We start from the raw sequence: 18,047 nt of genomic DNA, 5'->3' as shown, positions 1-18,047 counted from the left end.
CCTCTCCACCGGTCTCCTTCTCGCCACCAACCCCCATTCCTACCTGAGCCTGCCTTCTCTGGGCGCTCTCACCATCATTGCTCGCTCAAACTCGCACGCACGTACTCACATACGCCCTCGAACTCACCCGCATCGCCCGTCATGTCGTGCTTGCCCTACATATCCCTGCAGCCCAACTACCCGGACGTCTTCGGCGACATTGCCTCGTCGACCGTCTCGACGGAAAAGGTGTGGCTATCGGCCTACAGCGCAAACGCTCCCAGCGGAAGCATCCATGCCAAGCTCGATCTGCACGCCACTCCTGTCTCGGACGCAGCGGAAGAGGACGCAGAGACCCAGGGCGGCGTCCGGATCGACAGCGTAACGGGCGGAGAGCGCGACGACCTGCGCGTCCAGCGTGTCAAGGGATCGCAGCTCGATCTACTCGTCTCCTCTGGCACGGCGGGGCAGCAGCATCCCGACAGGCACGACCACCAACGATCGGCGAGGGTGTTGCAGCCCGCCATCGCTCTCCCACCCACCCACCTTCGCCTGCCGAAGCGCTCCATCGGAAAGGTGCTCCCGGCCTCCAGGACGGGCCAGATCAACCAGAACTTCACCGCCTACCCCAACATCGAGGCGTTTGACGTCTCTGCGACGCAGAATGGCCTCTTTGTCGCTGGAGGAGAGGAGGGCGCGCTGGTCGTAGGCAATCTCATCGACAGCTCCGAGATGCTCTCCGTCATGGACTCGCTCGAGGACGAAGACAAGGAGGCGCTCCAGGGCAGGCACGGCGAGGAGAAGCGCATCGAGGCGCTCGCCAGCCTGAAGATCAAGGAGAGGGAGGAGAGGAGCAGGAGGGAAAAGAAGGTCTACCTCAAGGGCCACGTCGGCGATGTCAGGAGCGCCCGCTTCTTCCCGAGCGGCGAAGGTGCGTCACTGTTGCGTCTGACACCGTCGAGGCGGCGTCCCATCGATACTGACGCAGTGCTCCCCTTGGCTCGATCCCGCTCTTCTCACTTGCAGTCGTTCTCACGACCTCGTCGGATCTTTCCACTCGCATCTTTTCGGCGCTCGACGGCTCCAACCCACGCACCCTCACGGGCCACAAGCGTGCCGTGCTCTGCAGCGGCATCCTCGGCCGGGGCCGCGAGATCCTCACGGGTGGCGGCGACGGTACGGTGCGCCTCTATGACGTCGGAGAGGGTAAGCAGAAGACCATGTTTGGCGTCGAGCGCTTCTCGTCGGTCAACGCCATGGTCGTGCCCCTCCTCGACGCCCCCAGCGCTGGCGGTCAGGTCGAAGCCGGTGAAGCGGCGGCGGCGGCAGTGCCCAACGAGTTTGCCGTTGGTCTGAGTTCTGGGCATGCCGAGGTCATGGACATCCGCGCCAAGAAGCGGGCGGGCATCGTGGGCGGGTACGCCTTCCCGCCCGGCCCTCCGCCCAAGGCATCGGACAGCTGGACGCAGGAGGCATCGACGGGCCAGGTCCTCGCCATCGACTGGTACCGCGCCGGGGGCCGCAACCTGATCGCCACGGGCACCGTCAAGGGCTACGTGAGCATCTACGACGCGAGGATGCTCGGCAGCTCGGCCGAGACTCCGGCCCGCGTACCGCCAAAGGCGCTGCTGGCGAGCTGGAAGAGGAACGGATCGGCCGTCAATTCGATCAAGATCGTCGAGGCCGGCAGCGCAGGTGGCGGCAGCGTCGATGTGCTCGTCGCTACCGCCGATGGTCTACCCTATCGCGCCCGGGTCCACTTGGGTGCGGACCGGCCCACTGCATCGACCGAAGATCCGCCGGAGATGGAGATCGATGCCGACCCCCTCCAGCAGCAGCAGCAGCAGGAAGAGGACAAGACGCCGATGTGGTACGGCCACCGCGCCACCGTCGTCGAGGAGTTCTGCGGGTGGGACTGCGACCCGACCGGCGTCATCACCCTCGACCACAAGGGCCGCGTCGTCATTGCCGGCTCGGACGCCAGGATCAAGAGGTACTGAGTCGGCGTCTTCGCTGCCGGATCCTCTTCCGCGTCAGCGCCGACATGGCAGCCGGGCGGAAGAAGGCCAAAGGAGCTGGATCAGGTCTCGTGCAGATGCTGGTCTCTCGGATGACAGTGGGCGGACGCGCGATTGGGCTAGTAGGTTACAGAAGCGATGACGGGGCTGCGGGCTGGGACGTTGGGTGACGGACGGAAAGGAGAGTGACGAGGTCGGTAAGGGAATGCGGGACGGTAGGAGCCGATATCAAGGAAGGTGAGGAGAGCCATGCCGGCCCACAGACGAGGGAAAAGGGAGGGATGCACGAGCGAGGACGACGTAGGCGGGTCGGCTCCCCCCTTGCGCTCCTCGCCCGTCCGCCAAAACGACGGAATGACAGTCGAGGCTTCTTGCCGCTCGGCTCTAAACCGCGCGTCCTCGCTGGCAAGAAGCTGTCGAAACGCCACAACAAACGAGGGTGGGATGTATGGCCGACGACCAAGGCCTAGAGGGCGATGCCAAAGTGCTGCGCGTCCTCTACGCTCTGGCGCGGAAAGAAGGACATGATGGGCCGCGCATCGCCCGCGTGCTCGTCGATGGAGCTACCAGACTCGCATGTCGAGAGCGACGACGGCGCCGAATCGAGGTTCATGTATTCGTCGGCGGCATCCTCGCCGTCGCCATCGCCGTCGCCGCCGTGGTGGGCAAAGCTGCCGCCGCGGCTACCGGGCGGCGTGAAGCCGCTCCACTTGAGCGGGCTCATGGCGTCGAGCTGCGGCAGCGTCAGGCGGTCGAGGAACACCGTGTCGGTGTCCGTCGCCTTTGTCGTCGTCGTCGTCGTCGTCGGTGACGGCGCGGCCACGCGGATGCCCGCATCCTGCCTCGGTCGCGGGGGTACCGAGATCGGCGGAGGCGGAGGAGCCAGCGGGAACCTGAAGGCGTCCCAGCGCTGCGGAGGAGGCGGCGTTCGGAACCGCTCCGGCTCGTTTCCTCCTGCTGCATCCGCCGCCTTGGTCAGTGGATGCGCCTTGGGCGAGGGAAGGGCGAGGGTCGAAGGCCCGGACTGGTCCCACGGGTCGTCGACGGGGTACAGCCTCGCCGTCAAGTCCGTGTCGATCTTGTAGCTCGCAGTATGGGCGTGCGCACTGGCAGCAGCCGCAGTGGCAGCCAAAGAAGCGGTGGTCTGCTGCCAGTTGGTCGGGAGGGATGGCATGGGTGGCGGCGGCGACCTGTTGCCCGGTCGCTGAGCGAGGTCCGCGTTGCTGCGGCGGCGAAGCATGCCCTTGAACGACACGGCGCGTTTGCGCGCGCCCTTCTTGTCGTCGACATCCCGCTCCTGCTGTGGCTCCTGAGGGAAGCTGAATGCTCCCTTTGAGCGGCAGTCGATGTCGCCGCCGCCGCCACCGATGGGGCTGCTTTGTCGCACGGAGGTCTCGGCGCTGTCGGTGCAGCCGGCGATGAACGCGGCTGCGGCCGTCGAGGCGGCGGCGGCCCTCTCAGTCTCCCTCTTACCGCTGCTCCTCCGCCCCCGGCGGGAAGAGAGGTCCTGCACCGACTCGGCCTTACGCAGCGTCGAAGGACGCTCCGCCATTGTCGATGTCTTGGCGGGTCCCGTCGAGGAAGAAGGTGACGCCAAACGTCCGTCATCGCTGCGCTGCTTTGACGGTCGCCGTCCGCGACCTTCGTCGCCGAGGTGGGCAAAGGACTTGTGCTTCTTCAGCTTCTTGTTCTTTGTCACTTTCGCGTCCTCGCCGAGCGGTTTCTCGCCGGCTGGTGGAGACGGCTGGGAGGACAACGACGCCGCGGTGTCGACTGTCTGCGCGCTGCTCTCGGTCGACGAAGAGCCGGATCGCGAAAAAGAGGCGCGCCACGCCGGAAACGAGAAGGCGTGGAACAGCTTGTTGCCCCGGTTGGCCTTGCCGGATGCCGGCGAGGTCGTCGGCGAGCTGAGCGGCATCTTCTCGTCGTCGATGGACGTGTCTGCACTGATGCCCCGGACGAGGGGCGATCCGGCGCTAACGGTGCTGCCGTTCGAACCGTCGCGGCGGTTGATGCCGGAATGCTCGGCAGATGCCGTCGCCTTTCCGGCGGTGATGCGCGCCGATGCCATGCTGGGCACGTCTGGGATCGACGTCGTCACCCTGTGCGACGCTCGAAACGGTCCTCCGACCGACTGAGCCCTGCTTCGCCTCGTCAAGGAAGCCGTCGTCTTGGTCCGCTCCAACTCGATCGAGAATACGCCAAAGTCGATGCCTGTCTCGGACTGCCCAACGGGGAAGAGCTTCGGATTGCCGACGTACGATGCCATCTTGTGTGTGTTTCGCCGGAAGGATGGCTTGAGGCGATTTCGGAGCTCGTGTAGAGCTGTTCGCAGGAGAGGGTATGGCAACAGGGAAGGGGTAGCGGACACGAGAGGCCTGATGGCCACGGCAGGGGCAGTTGTAGTGATATGCGTGAGGGCCCGGCCTTGATGTGGACGGCCCGTGTACTCTCAAGTACGCAGGGCGGGCTTGCAGATCCGTCGGACAGCGTCAGTCGACCAAGCAGAGCAACGTCCTTCCAGTTCTCCCGGCAGACGAGGGTCGAGGAAGGTGGGCTTGGAGGCCTGTGGGGCCTAAGGCCTATTGTGGAGCCAAGTCTCCGGAGGGGACCGTGGTGATGCGCTTTAGCACTCCCCTGAATGGGACGCGGTCGCGCCAGTGGGCGTGATTTTGCGGTGTCGCCGCCTAGGTTCCCCCGGTGTGTCGGGCGTCCGGGTCGCTGGGGATCGTGGAGGCCTTGCTGGCTGCTGTGCGGATCGCCCAGAGTGCCGCAGACCCCTGAATCTGTCGAGTGAGGAACGGAAAAGCAAGCGGTGGGACGAGGAGCAGTCGGTCGATCAATGATCGGCAAGCGTGTCGCGGCATTCTAGAGAAGAGGCTGGGTTCGGAGACCGGGGCAAAACACGTACCGCGTGTGGCAGGAGGCCGATCGAGGCCTGTCGTTTAACCTAGGGGCGATCTCGATGGTCGCTTCCGGTGTTGTCACGGGTCGGGGTGGCACAAAGAGGGTTCCTGGAGGAAACGTAAGAGATGCTGCAGAAGAGGGGGGAAAGAGCGGCATCGACAGGCCGTGGCGAGTGCATCCTTTTCTGCAACTTCTTGCGTTGCAGGAGGGGACGCCGACGGTCGCCGTGTGGGGTCGCTTTGAGGTGACCATCCCTGGACATTCCCCTCGCCCAAGAGGCGTGCAACGGGCCACGCACTCACGCTCAAAGCCCAGTCGGCGCTCTTCCCCGCCATCCCACCTCCCTTCGAGGCGTTGAAGACGATGCCAAGAGGGCGGTGGCGTTGATGATATCTCCGGGCGCGTCTCGCGTTCCTCGGCACCTCTCTGTCTGCCATACCGCCCGACCGGGTCGGCGCGGTGTCAAATGTGGTGTCGCATTGAGAACGCAGCCGGTTGTCCAACAACAGGGCCATATTCCGGCAGACGAGGCGGTGTGATGAGGCCTAGCATCGGCGTGGGCGCTGGCGCCAGAGTGCGGGCGCTCTCTCACGCTAGAGTGGCGGCGGCGATTTCGTTTCCGCCGCCTGTTTTCGGCGTCCCTACCCTGGCCGGCGTGAGGCCGCGACCAGCGTCGAGGGCGCAACGTGGGCTTCCCGCATCGTGCGACCAGCTGAAGCTGCCGTAGGCTAGTGTCGCCATCTCTGTGAATGCACAGATCGAAGACAGGGGCGAGTTTCGACAGGCAGGAAGCAGGAACGATCGGAGGGGTATGAGAAAGCGATGATTGCGAAGAAGGCCGCGCCTGGCAGGTGCGGCGACCGAGAGAAGATTCGGAGGACCAGAGGCCGCTGTCAGCTGCGGGCAGGCACGCAAGCATACGAGATCGAGCTCGAACGAGGCGACGAGAGGCATTCGACCGAAGACCCCTGCTCCGGCCGTCCGGACGCCGTTGCCTAGTTCTCGGGAATACGGCTGTGGGAGGTATGTAGTCAACGGTGACGATAGAGGACAAGGCAAAACCGCCGAGGGAAGCAGTGGTCAGCGGCGTTTAATCTAGTGTGTTGGGCGCACCGTCGATGAACGGGCGTCGAAAGGAAGGCTGGCTGGTCGTTTGTCGACGCCGGCCTGCTCATCGACGCCGACAACACTTTCTGCTGACGGCCCCTTTTTTGGCGCAGCACGTCGACGACGCCCGGGTGCATGCATGCACGCACGCCGAATCGCGTGGCAGGCACGCAGGGTCGCCCTTCGCGCTCGCCTGAGACGAGGCCGGATTAAACGAGAGGCATCGGGCAGTCGCGCCTGCGGCTCCAAGGCCCCCCGATCGTCCGTTGGCCCAATGCAGCGGCAGAGGCGGCAGGTTAGCGCTATGGCTCCGGGCGACTCACAATACGGTGATCTCCTGCTGCTTAAAGTAGCGCCGATTCTCCTCGTCGATGAGGACGAGATTGAGGTAGTAGCGCGTGCTGAACTTCTTGTTGACGTCACGGAATGTCGGCGTCAGCTCGAACCCGCCAAGGAAGAGTCGGATCGGGATGGTCTCGCCTGATGCATGGGGCAGCGGTGGGGTGGGGGCGGTCGCATGGGGTCAGAGAAAGGCACGGAGCGCGCGGTACAGCCTAGCGCGCCGCCCAGCCCGCCGCCAAGGCTACGGGGGCGTGCCACGCTGAAGGCGTATGTATATGAACGCCCAACGCGGCTAGCTAGCTCACCTCGTACGGGGGCGCCATCCATGATCTCGAACTTTGTAATCGTCTCCGACTCATTGTACTGGTTCGGCGCTGAGGTGCAGCATGGCGTCGCGGAACGGAACCGAGTTTGGCAGAGTCAGTGCACGGATCCGTCTCGGGTGAGCAACGGCATGTGGCCACCAAAAGCCGCTGCGCAAAGGTCGGGAAGGGGTCAGGTTCCAGACTTGCGCAGACAACGCACCTGCTCCGGTCGTTTCTCGACGGATGATGGAAAGCTCCATGTGCTTGATCTTTATCCGCACCAGCAAAAAGTAGATCTTGCCCACGATGACGTCCTTGAGGTGGTATCTGCGCAGGGGGGCGACAGCCGGCCGGCTCGGATAGTGAGCACATGATCGACCTCTGGAGGTCCTCTCGTCCTCGGCACTCTGCGATGCCCGGATCGGCTCACTTTGACTTGTTGTACTCGAACTCGATGTGCAGACAATCTTCGATGCCGACCTCCATCTTGATGGCGTTGTTCGAGTCCGGCGGCATGCGGTACGAGTGGACCCAGATGTCCCTCTCCTTGATCACGTCGGCCAGCCGTCGAGAGATTGACACACGGATGAAGTATCTGCAGAGGCATCGGCGATGGCCAACGAACGTGAGTCCACCGGCCAAGTTGCTGGTATCTGGCCCATCGATGGACCGCGACGACCGGATCACGCCCGCGCCGCTGTACTCACCGGAGCTTGACGTTGATGCCGTTGTAGCTCTCGTACTGCTTTTCGACGTTCTTGAACTCAAAGTCAAAGTTCTGCGCAGCCCTCATCTCTCCCGGAGATGCGAGCTCCTGGACCAGCGAGAGAAACTCGTAGTGGTTGCCGCGGTCGTAGAAGAGCTCTGGCGGTGGGAAAGCGCCACGAGGCTGGTAAGCAGGCAGTATACCATCTTGCACCGGAGGTGGCGAGGCGGCCGTCACTCACCGATGCTGCCGACGAACTCTACCTTGATGCCATCGTGCACCAGCTTCTTGCCATCTCGCACCCTTACCGAGACCTTGCGGAAGGTGTAGGGAAGACCCGGTGCGAAGTCAGTCGATGTAGGCGCACGCGGCTACACGCCGAGAAGCTCGCTCAAGGCTCACCGTTCCCTTGACGCTCTCTCCATCGAAGTAGATCGGACACTTTTCCCTGGTCGCCTTGTCCATCTTGATCTCGACTTGCTTTCTGGCATCCTCATTTTCGAGGCGGACGTCGACGTCGACGGGCGACGCAAAGGAGAAGAAGGAGGCCATGGTCGCCGTCCAACCTGGGAGTTTTGTCCAGGTTCAGGTCAGACGATGCGTGGATGTGTATGTGTGTGCAAGCAGCCGTTCCAGGGCAAAACTGAGGGGAGCAGGCTGGGTCGGCTTCTGGCGAGTAAAGTCGGCAGGCGGCAATGAGGCCCCGATCTGCCGATGGGGGAGGCGACTGGCGACCAGAAGCAACCAAGGTCCGAGGTTGGAACAGCGCTGTTGAGGGGCTTGGGTGGATCGGATCCGGTTCGAAGCCTCGGAAAGAGTATGATGAGGCGGGCAGGAGCGGGATGTGTGTTCCGAGCGGAAAGGAGGTCGAGGGTTGGAGGCTGCGCTGGTGATGGTGGTCGAGAAGCCGGCAAAGCAGCCTCGCCTCGGCCAAGGGTTCTCCACGCGCGCATGGGCCCGCACGCACCACGCACGGCCTGCCCGCTTTCAAGGCTCCAGCTCCGCGCACCCGCCTCGCCCAGGCAGAAAAACGTCGCCCGCCAGCTCCACCTCGAGCCCCTCGCTCACCAACTACTGCTACCCTGGCGCTCTTCAATCCGCCGGGCCCCTCACCCTTCCACACTACTGCTACATCGCATCCCAGACTCGACTCGTAGCCGGTGTAGACGAAGCCAGGAACGAGGATCGAGGTCAGAGTTGTGGGCACCACGAATGCGGCCATCGGGTTGGCCCGATCCCGTTGCCGGCCTCATCGGCCCAACCGGGGACGACCTTCTTGCGGCTACGCCCCTCGGGTCAGGCCCGAGGGCGGTCAGCCTCTTCGCAGTGGTGCCCTTTGAAGCCCTTAGTCCGTTCGATCTGGCACTTGGCGAGTCCCTCTGGCAAAGCGCCACGGCGACTGAGATTAGAACGAGGAGGAGACGGTTGACGATGATCGTCCTTCTTTTGCTAAAAGTACATGGGGGGTTGAACGCTGCAGACCCCGCGGTATATCTACAGGTCGGGTCAGATCGAAGGGCGGGACGAGCTAGGTGCTTGGCACGGCGACGCTGCTCTACGCCGAGCGAGGACAGCGCAGCCGAGTCGGGCACTCCTCCTCACTTGCCAATCTCGTGTTCGGCCAGCAGCTGCGACAAGGGTCGACCAAGGCGGAAGCCAACGTGGGGCAAGGGAACGATGCCAGTTAGCCTCTTCTGCGTACCGTCAAAGTTGCGCAGCAGGTTCGATCATTGGCCAGCTCACCATGTTGGGAATACCACTGCGGATCTGGTAGACGTGCGAGCAGTTGGGGCACACCATCTGACCCTCGACGATGTGGATCTGCAGTTTCGGCGAGTGCGAAGCAGAGGCAGCAAGCATGGTCGCTTGACGTCAGTGGCCCGACCCTCGGTCGCTTTGACAGGTGTGCAGCGGGGGCAAGGCTTACCTCGAGGAGAACATGATGCAACGTCCGGAGGAGCCCCTCGTCGAGCATGGGCTCCGATGGGTCTGGGCCCTTGTCCGGCAGCGAGGTGTCTCCAAGCTGTTGGATGTTATGCACGAGAAAAGGAAGAAGAAGGATTGCGGGCCGTCAGCTCCCGATCGACATGATTCCTTCGCGATGGTGGCACGAGGCCAAGCAGCGCCAGGCAAACGAGGTCGCCTCGCAACTCACGGCTCTGGCGGTCGAGACTAGCGCGTTCCACTCGAGCTTTGGCAGGAAGCCTCGGATGAACTGCTCGTTTTCCTCGGCCTCGATCTGCTCGAGCTGGACGTCTTTGAGGATCAGGGGGAAGTTGTTCGAGGTGGTGGCGCACGTCTTGGCGTGGCAGGCGAGCAGGTTGTGCGTGAGAAGCCTCATCTTGGCAGATTGTGGCGGAAGACTACGCGATCGGATGTCGAGGTACCAGGGCCGGCTTGAAGCTCGAGAACCGAACAGCAGGATGAGGAGGAGGAGGAGGAGGAGGAGGAGGAGGAGGAGGAGGAGGAGGAGGATGAGGAGGAGGTGGTGGTCAGAGGAGCGCGGGGGTGGGGGGGAGCGAGAGAGGGAAGGAGAAAAATCCGAGGGCAGCGGGCCCGGCATCGACACCCGATTCCCGGAGACGGAACAGGGCGAGGTTTGGTGGTGGGCGGATCGGGGTTGCGACCCTGGCCGATGCAGGTGGAGGCGGCAGGCAGCCCTCGACTGAGCCACGGCTGCAACGACGAGGAGCATTTGCACCCGTCATTGCAATCTGCATCACCACCACCACCACCACCACCGCCGCCATCGCCATCTCCCTTGTCACCGCCGGCTCCCTGGCTTACTTTGCAGCTCACGGCTTCCTCCATGACGTAGCTCTCAGACCCTCCGGACCTGTCCCTACGCAGACTCGACTTCTGCACCTCGGCCGACCTGACCTGGAACCCGCGCTGGGCTCGGCCTGGCCTGCAGCCGCTGCACCAGCATGGCTTCGTCGAAGCCGGCCCCGACGGCCGAAGCAAACGGCCAGAATGGACGCGCACTCACGCTCAACCAGCAGAGCCAGGCGGCGGGCATCGGGTCGGAGACGATCGACGACTTCCTCGACCGCCAGCCGCGCAGCATCCTCATCCGACTGTACGAGAAGCCCGCCAGCTGCCTTGCCATCTTCCGCCTCCTCCCCATCATGGCGCGTCAGCTCGTCATGCACATGCTCTTCCTGCAGCAGCCTCCGTCCATAGACGACCTACACGTCTGGATCAAAAAGGACGGCAGGGCCAGCTTCCAGGCCGCCGTCGAGAAGCTCGTTCGCCTGTCCATCGTCAAGCAGGAGTCGGTAGCCGGCAGACCCTCGCAGATCCTGCTCAACGGAGTCTTCACAAAGGGCATGCAGCGTGCCCTCATCGGTGGCGGCGACCACCGATCCTTTGGAGTGCCCTGCGACACCGAGGACAAGAACGCCGTCGATGTGGCCTACCTGGACGAGTACGCGCGGACCAAGTGGGAGACGATCCTGCACTACATGGTCGGCTCTCAGGGCTCCGTGACGCCTCGCGAGCCAGTCCTCTGCGTGCTGCGCCGGAGCAACCTGATGCAAGAGGGCAGCAAGGGCAGCAGCCGGCTGAGCATCACGTCGCGGGGCTTCCAGTTCCTCCTCGAGTCGGTCAACACGCAGCTATGGTACCTGCTGCTCCAGTATCTCGACATGGCTGAGGGTCGCAGCTTTGACCTGGTCGAGGTGCTGGCTTTCCTCTTCATGCTCGGATCGCTCGAGCTGGGCCGCGACTACTCGACCGAGGAGCTGCCCGAGACGCAGCTGCACATGCTCGAAGACTTTCGCGACTACGGGCTGGTCTACCAGCGCAAGGCCTCGAGCCGGCGCTTCTACCCGACACGGCTGGCGACTACGCTGACGTCGAATGCGGCCACGCCGCTGCTGGCGTCGAACGGCAACGAGCAGGAGGAGCGGGGCTACATTGTCCTCGAGACCAACTACCGCGTCTACGCATACACGAGCAGCCCGCTGCGCGTTGCGGTGCTGAAGCTGTTTGTCACGGTCAAGGCGCGGTTCCCCAACCTGGTCGTCGGCTCCATCACGCGCGACAGCGTCAAGAGCGCGCTGGCCAACGGCATCACGGCAGAGCAGGTGAGCAGAGCAGCGCGCGCGCCGGTGGTTGACGCGACCCAGGACTCGCTCGCTCGTGCGCTGCCAAGGCTGTGGACTGACGTCGCTCGCTCCGACCCCCCTCCCCATGAGCCGCTGTCGGACAGATTATCACGTATCTCACGCACCACGCGCACCCGCAGATGTACCGGAGCGACCCGCTGCTGCCGGTGACGGTGTCAGACCAGATCCGGCTGTGGGAGCGCGAAAAGAACCGGGTGGGCCAGGAGCTGGGCGCGCTCTTCACCGAGTTTTCGTCGCAGGCCGACTTTGAGCAGGTGCGCAACTACGCCGACCAGATGGGCGTGCTCCTGTGGCAGGACGAGTCCAAGCGCTGCTTCTTTGTCGCCGAAGAAGGATTCCAGCCGGTGCGCGACTTTATCAGGCGCAGGGTCACGTAGAGAGCGGGCGAGCGGCGGGCGGGCCAGCGGGCAGCAGTGTACATCCAACATCGTCCGGCGACGCAGCGTAGCGCAGTCACACGAGCACAGTGACAGAATGTCGAGCATCGAGGTCGTGCTGACGACTAACCGGCTCACCGCGTCTTCCTGCCCGTGTGAGGAGAAGGCTGAGGGAGCGCAGCCGCGGGGCCGCCATGTGGAGGAGTGAGGGGACAAGAAGCGACAGCGCGCACTGACCCTCTCGCCATCTGGACAGGAGGGGGCCTTGCTTGCTCGCCTTTCTTCCTCACCCCCCCACCACCACGACCCACCTCCTCCTCACCCGCACCCGCACCTCGGTCTGGCCACCACCACCGTCATCTTATCCCCGCGCTCGGCACGCTCAGATCAAGGACAGGGCGGCGGAAGGAGGACTATGTCCCCCGCAGCTTCGTCATCCGGTCTGCGGCAGCGCGCCACGGTCCTGGCTTCCAACAACCGCGCCGACGATGCGGTCGCTTCTCACCCCGACGGATCCATGGCCGAGGCTACAACATCCTCTCGAGCCGCACGCCTCTTCGCCTTCCTGCTCCTGTTCCGTCTGGCAAACGCCTTCCTGACCCAGACCTACTTCCAGCCTGACGAGCACTGGCAGGCCCTCGAGGTGGCCCACCGCCTCGTCTTCGGGTACGGCTACGTCACCTGGGAGTGGGTCCCAACCGCGGTTCCCTCTGCGCTGGCCGATCATCCCCTCGTAGCGACGTGGCATAACCTCTTCAACGGCCCCATCCGCAGCGTGCTCCATCCGCTCATCTTTGTACCCACCTACTGGCTGCTCAAGGTCTGCCGCCTGGATGGCACGAGGCTGCTCGTCATCGCACCCAGGCTGCAGCAGGCCGTCTTTTCCGCAATAGGCGACTTCTACCTGTACAGGCTGGCCGAAAGGGTGGCGAGCAGGAAAGTGGCACTCTGCACGGTGAGTCGGGTCGATGCCAGACTGAGAACGCAGCTCCCGGCCATTGCCAAGCTGACCGCTTCTTTGTCCCATCTGTTCCGTCCTCACACCGTCCGGCAGCTCTTCGTCAGCCTCACCAACGTCTACACCTTCTTCACCGCCACCCGGACCTTCTCCAACACGCTCGAGGCCACCATCACCGTTGTGGCGCTGTACTACTGGCCCTTCGTTCCCGTTTCAGCGTGGCGTCCCCTCTCGCCCTCGTCACTCTCACTCTCGTCGACGGCGGCGTCTTCGGCATCGACGTCGGCGTACATCGACGAGATACGTCCCTCGGACGCTAGCCTGGACCGCACCGTAGCCAGACGCAACATGTACCGTCAGAGTCTGTCCCGATCCCTCTGGCTCGCGGCCTTGGCCTGCCTACTCCGGCCCACCAACGGCATCGTCTGGGCCTTTCTCGTTGGGCAACTGCTATGGAGGACCGTTCGGGAGCTTCGCGCAGATGGCGCTGACGATAGACGGACAGTCTCCATCAGCAACAGCATCGAGGTCGCCGTCGAGGTCGGCGGTTTGGTCGTCGTGGCTCTCAAGGTCGCGTGAGTGCCGTTGACCTTTCAACTGCTTGTAGACCGTGCGCATTCACGACTGAACGGCCTTTCTCGTCCCGTCCCCCTCTGTCTCTCTCTGCGTTGCTTCCGTCGCCTGAATGTGGCGACGAGTAGCATCAGCGCTCTTCTGTCTGCGCTCGTCCTCGACACGCTCTACTTCTCGGACGATGCAGCGGTGGCGACAGCTGCGTCCAGCTGGCCACGCCTCTTCGGGCGTCCTCTACCGCTCCTGACCTTGACGCCGCTGTCCTTCTTCCACCGCAACGTCGTGGCGTCGCTATCTCTCTTCTACGGCGCAAACCCATGGCACTGGTACGTCACCCAAGGCCTGCCCGTCCTCTGCACTCTGTGGATTCCATGGTGCGCTAAGGGATGGTACAATGCGTTCAAGGGCGCCGCTGTCACTGGCAAAAACGGACCCGTGCGCGATCGGCGGCCCCTCAATGACCTGGCGGCCGTGTCGCTGTGGACCACTGCGGTGCTCTCGTTGCTTGGACACAAGGAGTTCCGCTTTCTTCAACCCGTCCTGCCATTGCTCTGCATCTTTGGCGGCGCGGAACTGGTCACGTCGCTCCCTTATGCGACATCAGTGCCTTCTAAGGATCGACGCGGCGCCCGCGGCGACGGAGACGAAGACGACGCCGACGAGGTTCGGGCACTGGCACGAGTCTGTCGCAACTTGCCGAGATGGCACAAGGCGATGATAGTGTGCCTTCAAGTCCCGCTCGCCATCTTCCTAACGACGTTCCACTGCCGCGGTCAGGAGTCAATCACCTACGACCTGGGCAAGGCCGCCAGGAGGCAACGGGATCAAGGCGCCATCGACGACCGTCTGGGCAGGATTGAGTCGATCGGCTTCCTGATGCCGTGCCACAGCACGCCCTGGCAGAGCAGCCTGCACTGGCAGCCGTCGACGTCGGCCACGGATCGAGATGAGGGCGAGAGGCTCTGGTTCATCTCTTGCCCGCCACCCGCCTCGTGAGTATTGATGCCGGTGAGATGTGGCCGGTGCATAGGGAACGAACTCAAGCGTCTGAACTTCGCAGCCCCCGCCGACCTCTGCCTTCCATCCCATCGTTGCTGCAATGGCGGTGCAGAGACCAGGATGCCTCGACCTACAAGGACCAATCCGACTTCTTCTACGCCGACCCGCACTACTACCTGAGCCACCGCTTCCCGAGCTCGGTCGACATCGCCTTTCCTTCCAGTCCTGCTGACCCGCAACCTTCCGCCGCAAGATCGTCTCCGTTGGGGCGACACAAAGACGATCTGGGCTGGCGTCACGTCTGGCCGTCGCACCTGGTCGTCTTCGACAACCTCCTCCAGCTTCGACCTGCCGCCTTGCCATCGTCCGCCGACCCGGAGGACAGACGCAACGGTGGGCAGAGCATGCAGACGGTGGGAGGTCTGCTGGCGCAGAGGGGATACGTGGAGAGGACGCGGACTTGGAACTCGTTCAAGCACGAGGATCCGAGGAGGGACGGCGACATCGTCGTCCTTGTTCACCGCAGCGTGCTGCTCAGTTGACGCTTTGGGCGCGGGCGCGGGCGCGGGCGTGGGCGTGGATACGGCACCGGCACCGGTACCGTCGCAGTCGGTGTTGCATGAGGGACAAAGGTGGAGGAACAGCGTGAAGCGAGGAGGGCCTCGCAAGTAGGCAGGCGGGCCTGGCAGCCAAGCAAGCGACACGAGGCCGCGCCGGCGTTAACGACTTTCGTTGCTTGCTTGCTTGTTGGACCCTGACAAAGCATGCGCACCCTGCCCTGGCATGGCCACGACACAGTACCGATCCCAACCAGTCGAGCAGAGCACCTTGCTGGGCCTCCGCTCCGAGATTGCCGCCCGCATCTGGCGAGTAAAGTCAAGGGCCGACGAGGCGAGCTCGAGGCTCGGGCGACACGTCCACTTCCCCGGGCGGGATGCAGCGAAGATCGTGCGGCATGCGTGCTTGGACAACCCTATCCCCGGCCTGCTGATGCTGCCGCCCTCCTCGGGCCAAGCCAAATGCCGCCGGAGCACGTCGGTCGGCCGGTCGATGCGTCAACCGTGATGTCCCTCGCTGCCTGCAGCCGTCGTCGAGGTGTCCTCCTGCCTTTATGTCTTCGCTTTCTCCGCGTTTTCAGTCACCTTGTCGATCCTTGCTGCTCCTTCACCACCTCTCTCCCTTGGCCGATCGATCGACGACATAGACGCCTCGAGAGAGCCAACTGCCTACCGCCATGTCTGCCAACGCTGTCGAGCAAGGCGGCCGCCGCCACGCAGACGAACGGCAAGGAGTCTTCGGTACAGACGCTGCCGGCGATGCTAGTAACGCCGCCGCCGCCGCCACGGTGCAAGAAACGCACTTTGCCGCCACCGAGCACGGCGATGCGGTCGCAGACCACAATGAACGGCTGCGAGCGTCGTCACCCTCGACCTCATCCTCGACGCAGGCCTCCGCGACCATCAGCAACGACAGCCAGCCTGGCCAGGCCGGAAGTCGACATGGCAAGAAGTTGAGCTACGGGAGCATCACCAACGGCTTCCCTCGCTCCGCACCTTCCTTCTCGCCGCCATCTTCCGGCGTCCACCCCTCGGCTCCTCCGCCGCCCGGCCCGGCGGCGGGCGCGGGCAAGACGAGGGTGCTTGCGCCGGACCTGCTGAGGGGGTTGCTCATGGTGCTTCAGTCCATCGACCACTCGGCGATGCAGATGGGCGTCTGGCAGCACGGCGTGGGCAAAGTCACAGAGGGCGATGGTACCGTCGTCCACGAGTGGAACCCGGGCCGCGCCTGGATCGCACGTACCCTCACGCACCTCTGCGCACCCGGGTTCATGTTCCTGCTCGGCATGGGCACCGTCTACTTTACCAGATCCGTAAGTCGTCGGCAGACGAGGCTCTCAGCCGCATCTTCTCTGAACATCCAGGACGAAGTCTGACCGTTTGCGAGCTTCTGTCCTTTCCTTGGCGTGCCGGCACAGCGCACCAACCTCGGCTGGTCGCCGTCTAGGCTGCTGCGCCACTACTTCATCCGGATGGTGGCGCTCCTGCTCGTCGAAGAGGTGCTGGGCTTCATCCTGATGTGGAACCGGGCGACAAAGGTGCTCATCCTCAACATTGTCCTGCTAGCTTTGGCGGTCAACTACTTCCTCAGCGGGCTCCTCTGCCTCTTCTTCCGCTACACTGAGCCCCGACTGGCGCGGCTCCTCGCCCCGCTCTTTGGCCACGCCGGTGCTGATGCCGCTCGCGAGTCGGACGACGAGACGCAAGGTGGCGAGCGCAGCCGCCTCATTGCCCCATCGTCGACGACGCCAACGACGACGACGGCGGGCGAGGAGTCGTCGCCGAGCTGCGCCAATCTCTCCAGGGCCACCTCGCTATCCTGGCATATCCACAACCTCATCCTCCTCGTCCTCTCGCTGCTCAGCATCTTTGGCAACGTCCTCCTCTCGCCGCATGCGGGGCGCTGCGCTTCCGCTTCGGACTCGACCTCGACCTCGTCCGGGCCCCTTTCGTCGAGCGCCTTGGTCGACTTCGTCACCGCAGCCGCAGCCGATGCGCCTGCGACGCCGCCGTCGTCGGGCCACGGCGCGCTGTTCGACTTCCTCTTCTTCCCCGTCATCAACCAGTACATTGTCTCGCCCTTTCCGCCGCTGGCCTGGACGAGCTTCGCCGTGTTTGGCATCCTCTACGCCCGCATCGTCCTCGCGCGAAAGTGGAGCCCGAACGCAGTCGTCTGCGGCAACCTCGTGAGTGCTGTCCGTCCCTTTCTTGCAGAGACGAGAAAGCGGGGACTTCCATGTGCTGACGATTCGCATTCCTTGACCTCACTCTGTGGCTTGTGTTCTGCGCGGCACCGGTCAGGCCACCGCCGTGGTCCTCGCGATCCTCTTTGTCTGCACCCGCCTGCTGCACTTCGGCAATCTCTCCGAAGACTGCCTGCGTATGCCCGAGCACCTCGCCCACCCGGGTAGGAACCAGTACCTCGCCTCGTTCCGCAGCTTCTTCTACATCGTCAAGGTTAGTCCCTCGCTTCCCCCACCCTTCTTGCCTTGCCGTTGGGACAACGTCACTGACCCGACCCCGAACCGACCCCCCCCCCCCCCCCCCCCCCGCCCGTCGGCTCCTCGTCGTCCCCGAGCAGTATCCGCCGAGCGTGGCCTACTTTAGCATGACCATGTCCCTCAACTTCTTCCTCCTCGCCTTCTTTGGCGCCATCCCGGCAAACTGGGCCGTCAAGATCCCCGGCCTGATGAACTTTGGATCGTCGGCCCTCTTCTTCTACGCGTGCGTACTCAACCCCCGACCCCTTGTCTTCGTTGTCACGCTCTTCCGCACGACGGACACGCATGCTCAAGCTTTCCCCTCCTCTTCTCTCCTCTCCCCCTCCCCGTTCGGACCGATCAGGACGCACTTTGTCGTCTACAAACTGCTCTCGATCCCGGCCTACCGCCTCTTTGCCCATCGCCTACCCGACAACGACCCCAACACGGGCCAACCCACCTACGGCCTGGGCGATACCGCGGCCTACTGGTTGTTTTGGCTGCTCGGTCTCTTCATCCTCTCTCCCCTCTGCCGCGTCTATGGCAGGTTCAAGAGCCGCCAGCCTGCCGATTCCATCTGGCGCTTCTTTTAGTCGATTCGCTGCTGCG

General features: G+C 63.9%; 7 protein-coding genes across 7 annotated transcripts; 4 read left to right on the top strand and 3 right to left on the bottom strand.

Annotated features, from left to right (window-relative positions):
- Nucleotides 1–141: 141 nt before the first annotated feature.
- PFL1_03063 (uncharacterized protein) lies at nt 142–1,979 on the top strand (the record flags this gene model as incomplete). Its single annotated transcript, XM_007880579.1, has 2 exons — nt 142–910; nt 1,006–1,979. 2 exons carry the CDS (start codon nt 142–144, stop codon nt 1,977–1,979), a joined length of 1,743 nt encoding a protein of 580 aa, XP_007878770.1.
- Nucleotides 1,980–2,463: 484 nt separating this feature from the next.
- On the bottom strand, nt 2,464–4,266 carry PFL1_03062 (uncharacterized protein; the record flags this gene model as incomplete). The annotated part of the gene is made up of 1 exon (XM_007880578.1): nt 2,464–4,266. One exon carries the CDS (start codon nt 4,264–4,266, stop codon nt 2,464–2,466), a length of 1,803 nt encoding a protein of 600 aa, XP_007878769.1.
- Nucleotides 4,267–5,899: 1,633 nt separating this feature from the next.
- PFL1_03061 (uncharacterized protein) lies at nt 5,900–7,916 on the bottom strand (the record flags this gene model as incomplete). Its single annotated transcript, XM_007880577.1, has 8 exons — nt 5,900–5,918; nt 6,335–6,491; nt 6,659–6,727; nt 6,879–6,985; nt 7,089–7,253; nt 7,366–7,522; nt 7,606–7,678; nt 7,767–7,916. The coding sequence occupies 8 exons, from the start codon at nt 7,914–7,916 to the stop codon at nt 5,900–5,902; spliced, it is 897 nt and encodes a 298-aa protein (XP_007878768.1).
- A 1,046-nt stretch (nt 7,917–8,962) lies between these two features.
- On the bottom strand, nt 8,963–9,705 carry PFL1_03060 (uncharacterized protein; the record flags this gene model as incomplete). The annotated part of the gene is made up of 4 exons (XM_007880576.1): nt 8,963–8,992; nt 9,108–9,185; nt 9,292–9,387; nt 9,520–9,705. The coding sequence occupies 4 exons, from the start codon at nt 9,703–9,705 to the stop codon at nt 8,963–8,965; spliced, it is 390 nt and encodes a 129-aa protein (XP_007878767.1).
- Nucleotides 9,706–10,291: 586 nt separating this feature from the next.
- Nucleotides 10,292–11,871, top strand: PFL1_03059 (uncharacterized protein; the record flags this gene model as incomplete). The annotated part of the gene is made up of 2 exons (XM_007880575.1): nt 10,292–11,452; nt 11,578–11,871. The coding sequence occupies 2 exons, from the start codon at nt 10,292–10,294 to the stop codon at nt 11,869–11,871; spliced, it is 1,455 nt and encodes a 484-aa protein (XP_007878766.1).
- Nucleotides 11,872–12,286: 415 nt separating this feature from the next.
- On the top strand, nt 12,287–14,943 carry PFL1_03058 (uncharacterized protein; the record flags this gene model as incomplete). The annotated part of the gene is made up of 4 exons (XM_007880574.1): nt 12,287–12,826; nt 12,926–13,404; nt 13,531–14,394; nt 14,514–14,943. The coding sequence occupies 4 exons, from the start codon at nt 12,287–12,289 to the stop codon at nt 14,941–14,943; spliced, it is 2,313 nt and encodes a 770-aa protein (XP_007878765.1).
- Nucleotides 14,944–15,635: 692 nt separating this feature from the next.
- Nucleotides 15,636–18,031, top strand: PFL1_03057 (uncharacterized protein; the record flags this gene model as incomplete). Its single annotated transcript, XM_007880573.1, has 5 exons — nt 15,636–16,271; nt 16,377–17,144; nt 17,260–17,415; nt 17,540–17,682; nt 17,803–18,031. The coding sequence occupies 5 exons, from the start codon at nt 15,636–15,638 to the stop codon at nt 18,029–18,031; spliced, it is 1,932 nt and encodes a 643-aa protein (XP_007878764.1).
- Nucleotides 18,032–18,047: the final 16 nt, after the last annotated feature.

Source organism: Pseudozyma flocculosa, assembly GCF_000417875.1.
Source record: "Pseudozyma flocculosa PF-1 unplaced genomic scaffold scaffold00009, whole genome shotgun sequence".
In the NCBI taxonomy this organism is placed as follows: domain Eukaryota; kingdom Fungi; phylum Basidiomycota; class Ustilaginomycetes; order Ustilaginales; family Ustilaginaceae; genus Pseudozyma; species Pseudozyma flocculosa.
Note: the sequence above shows the minus strand (reverse complement) of the source record. Positions and strands in the feature narration are given on the sequence as shown.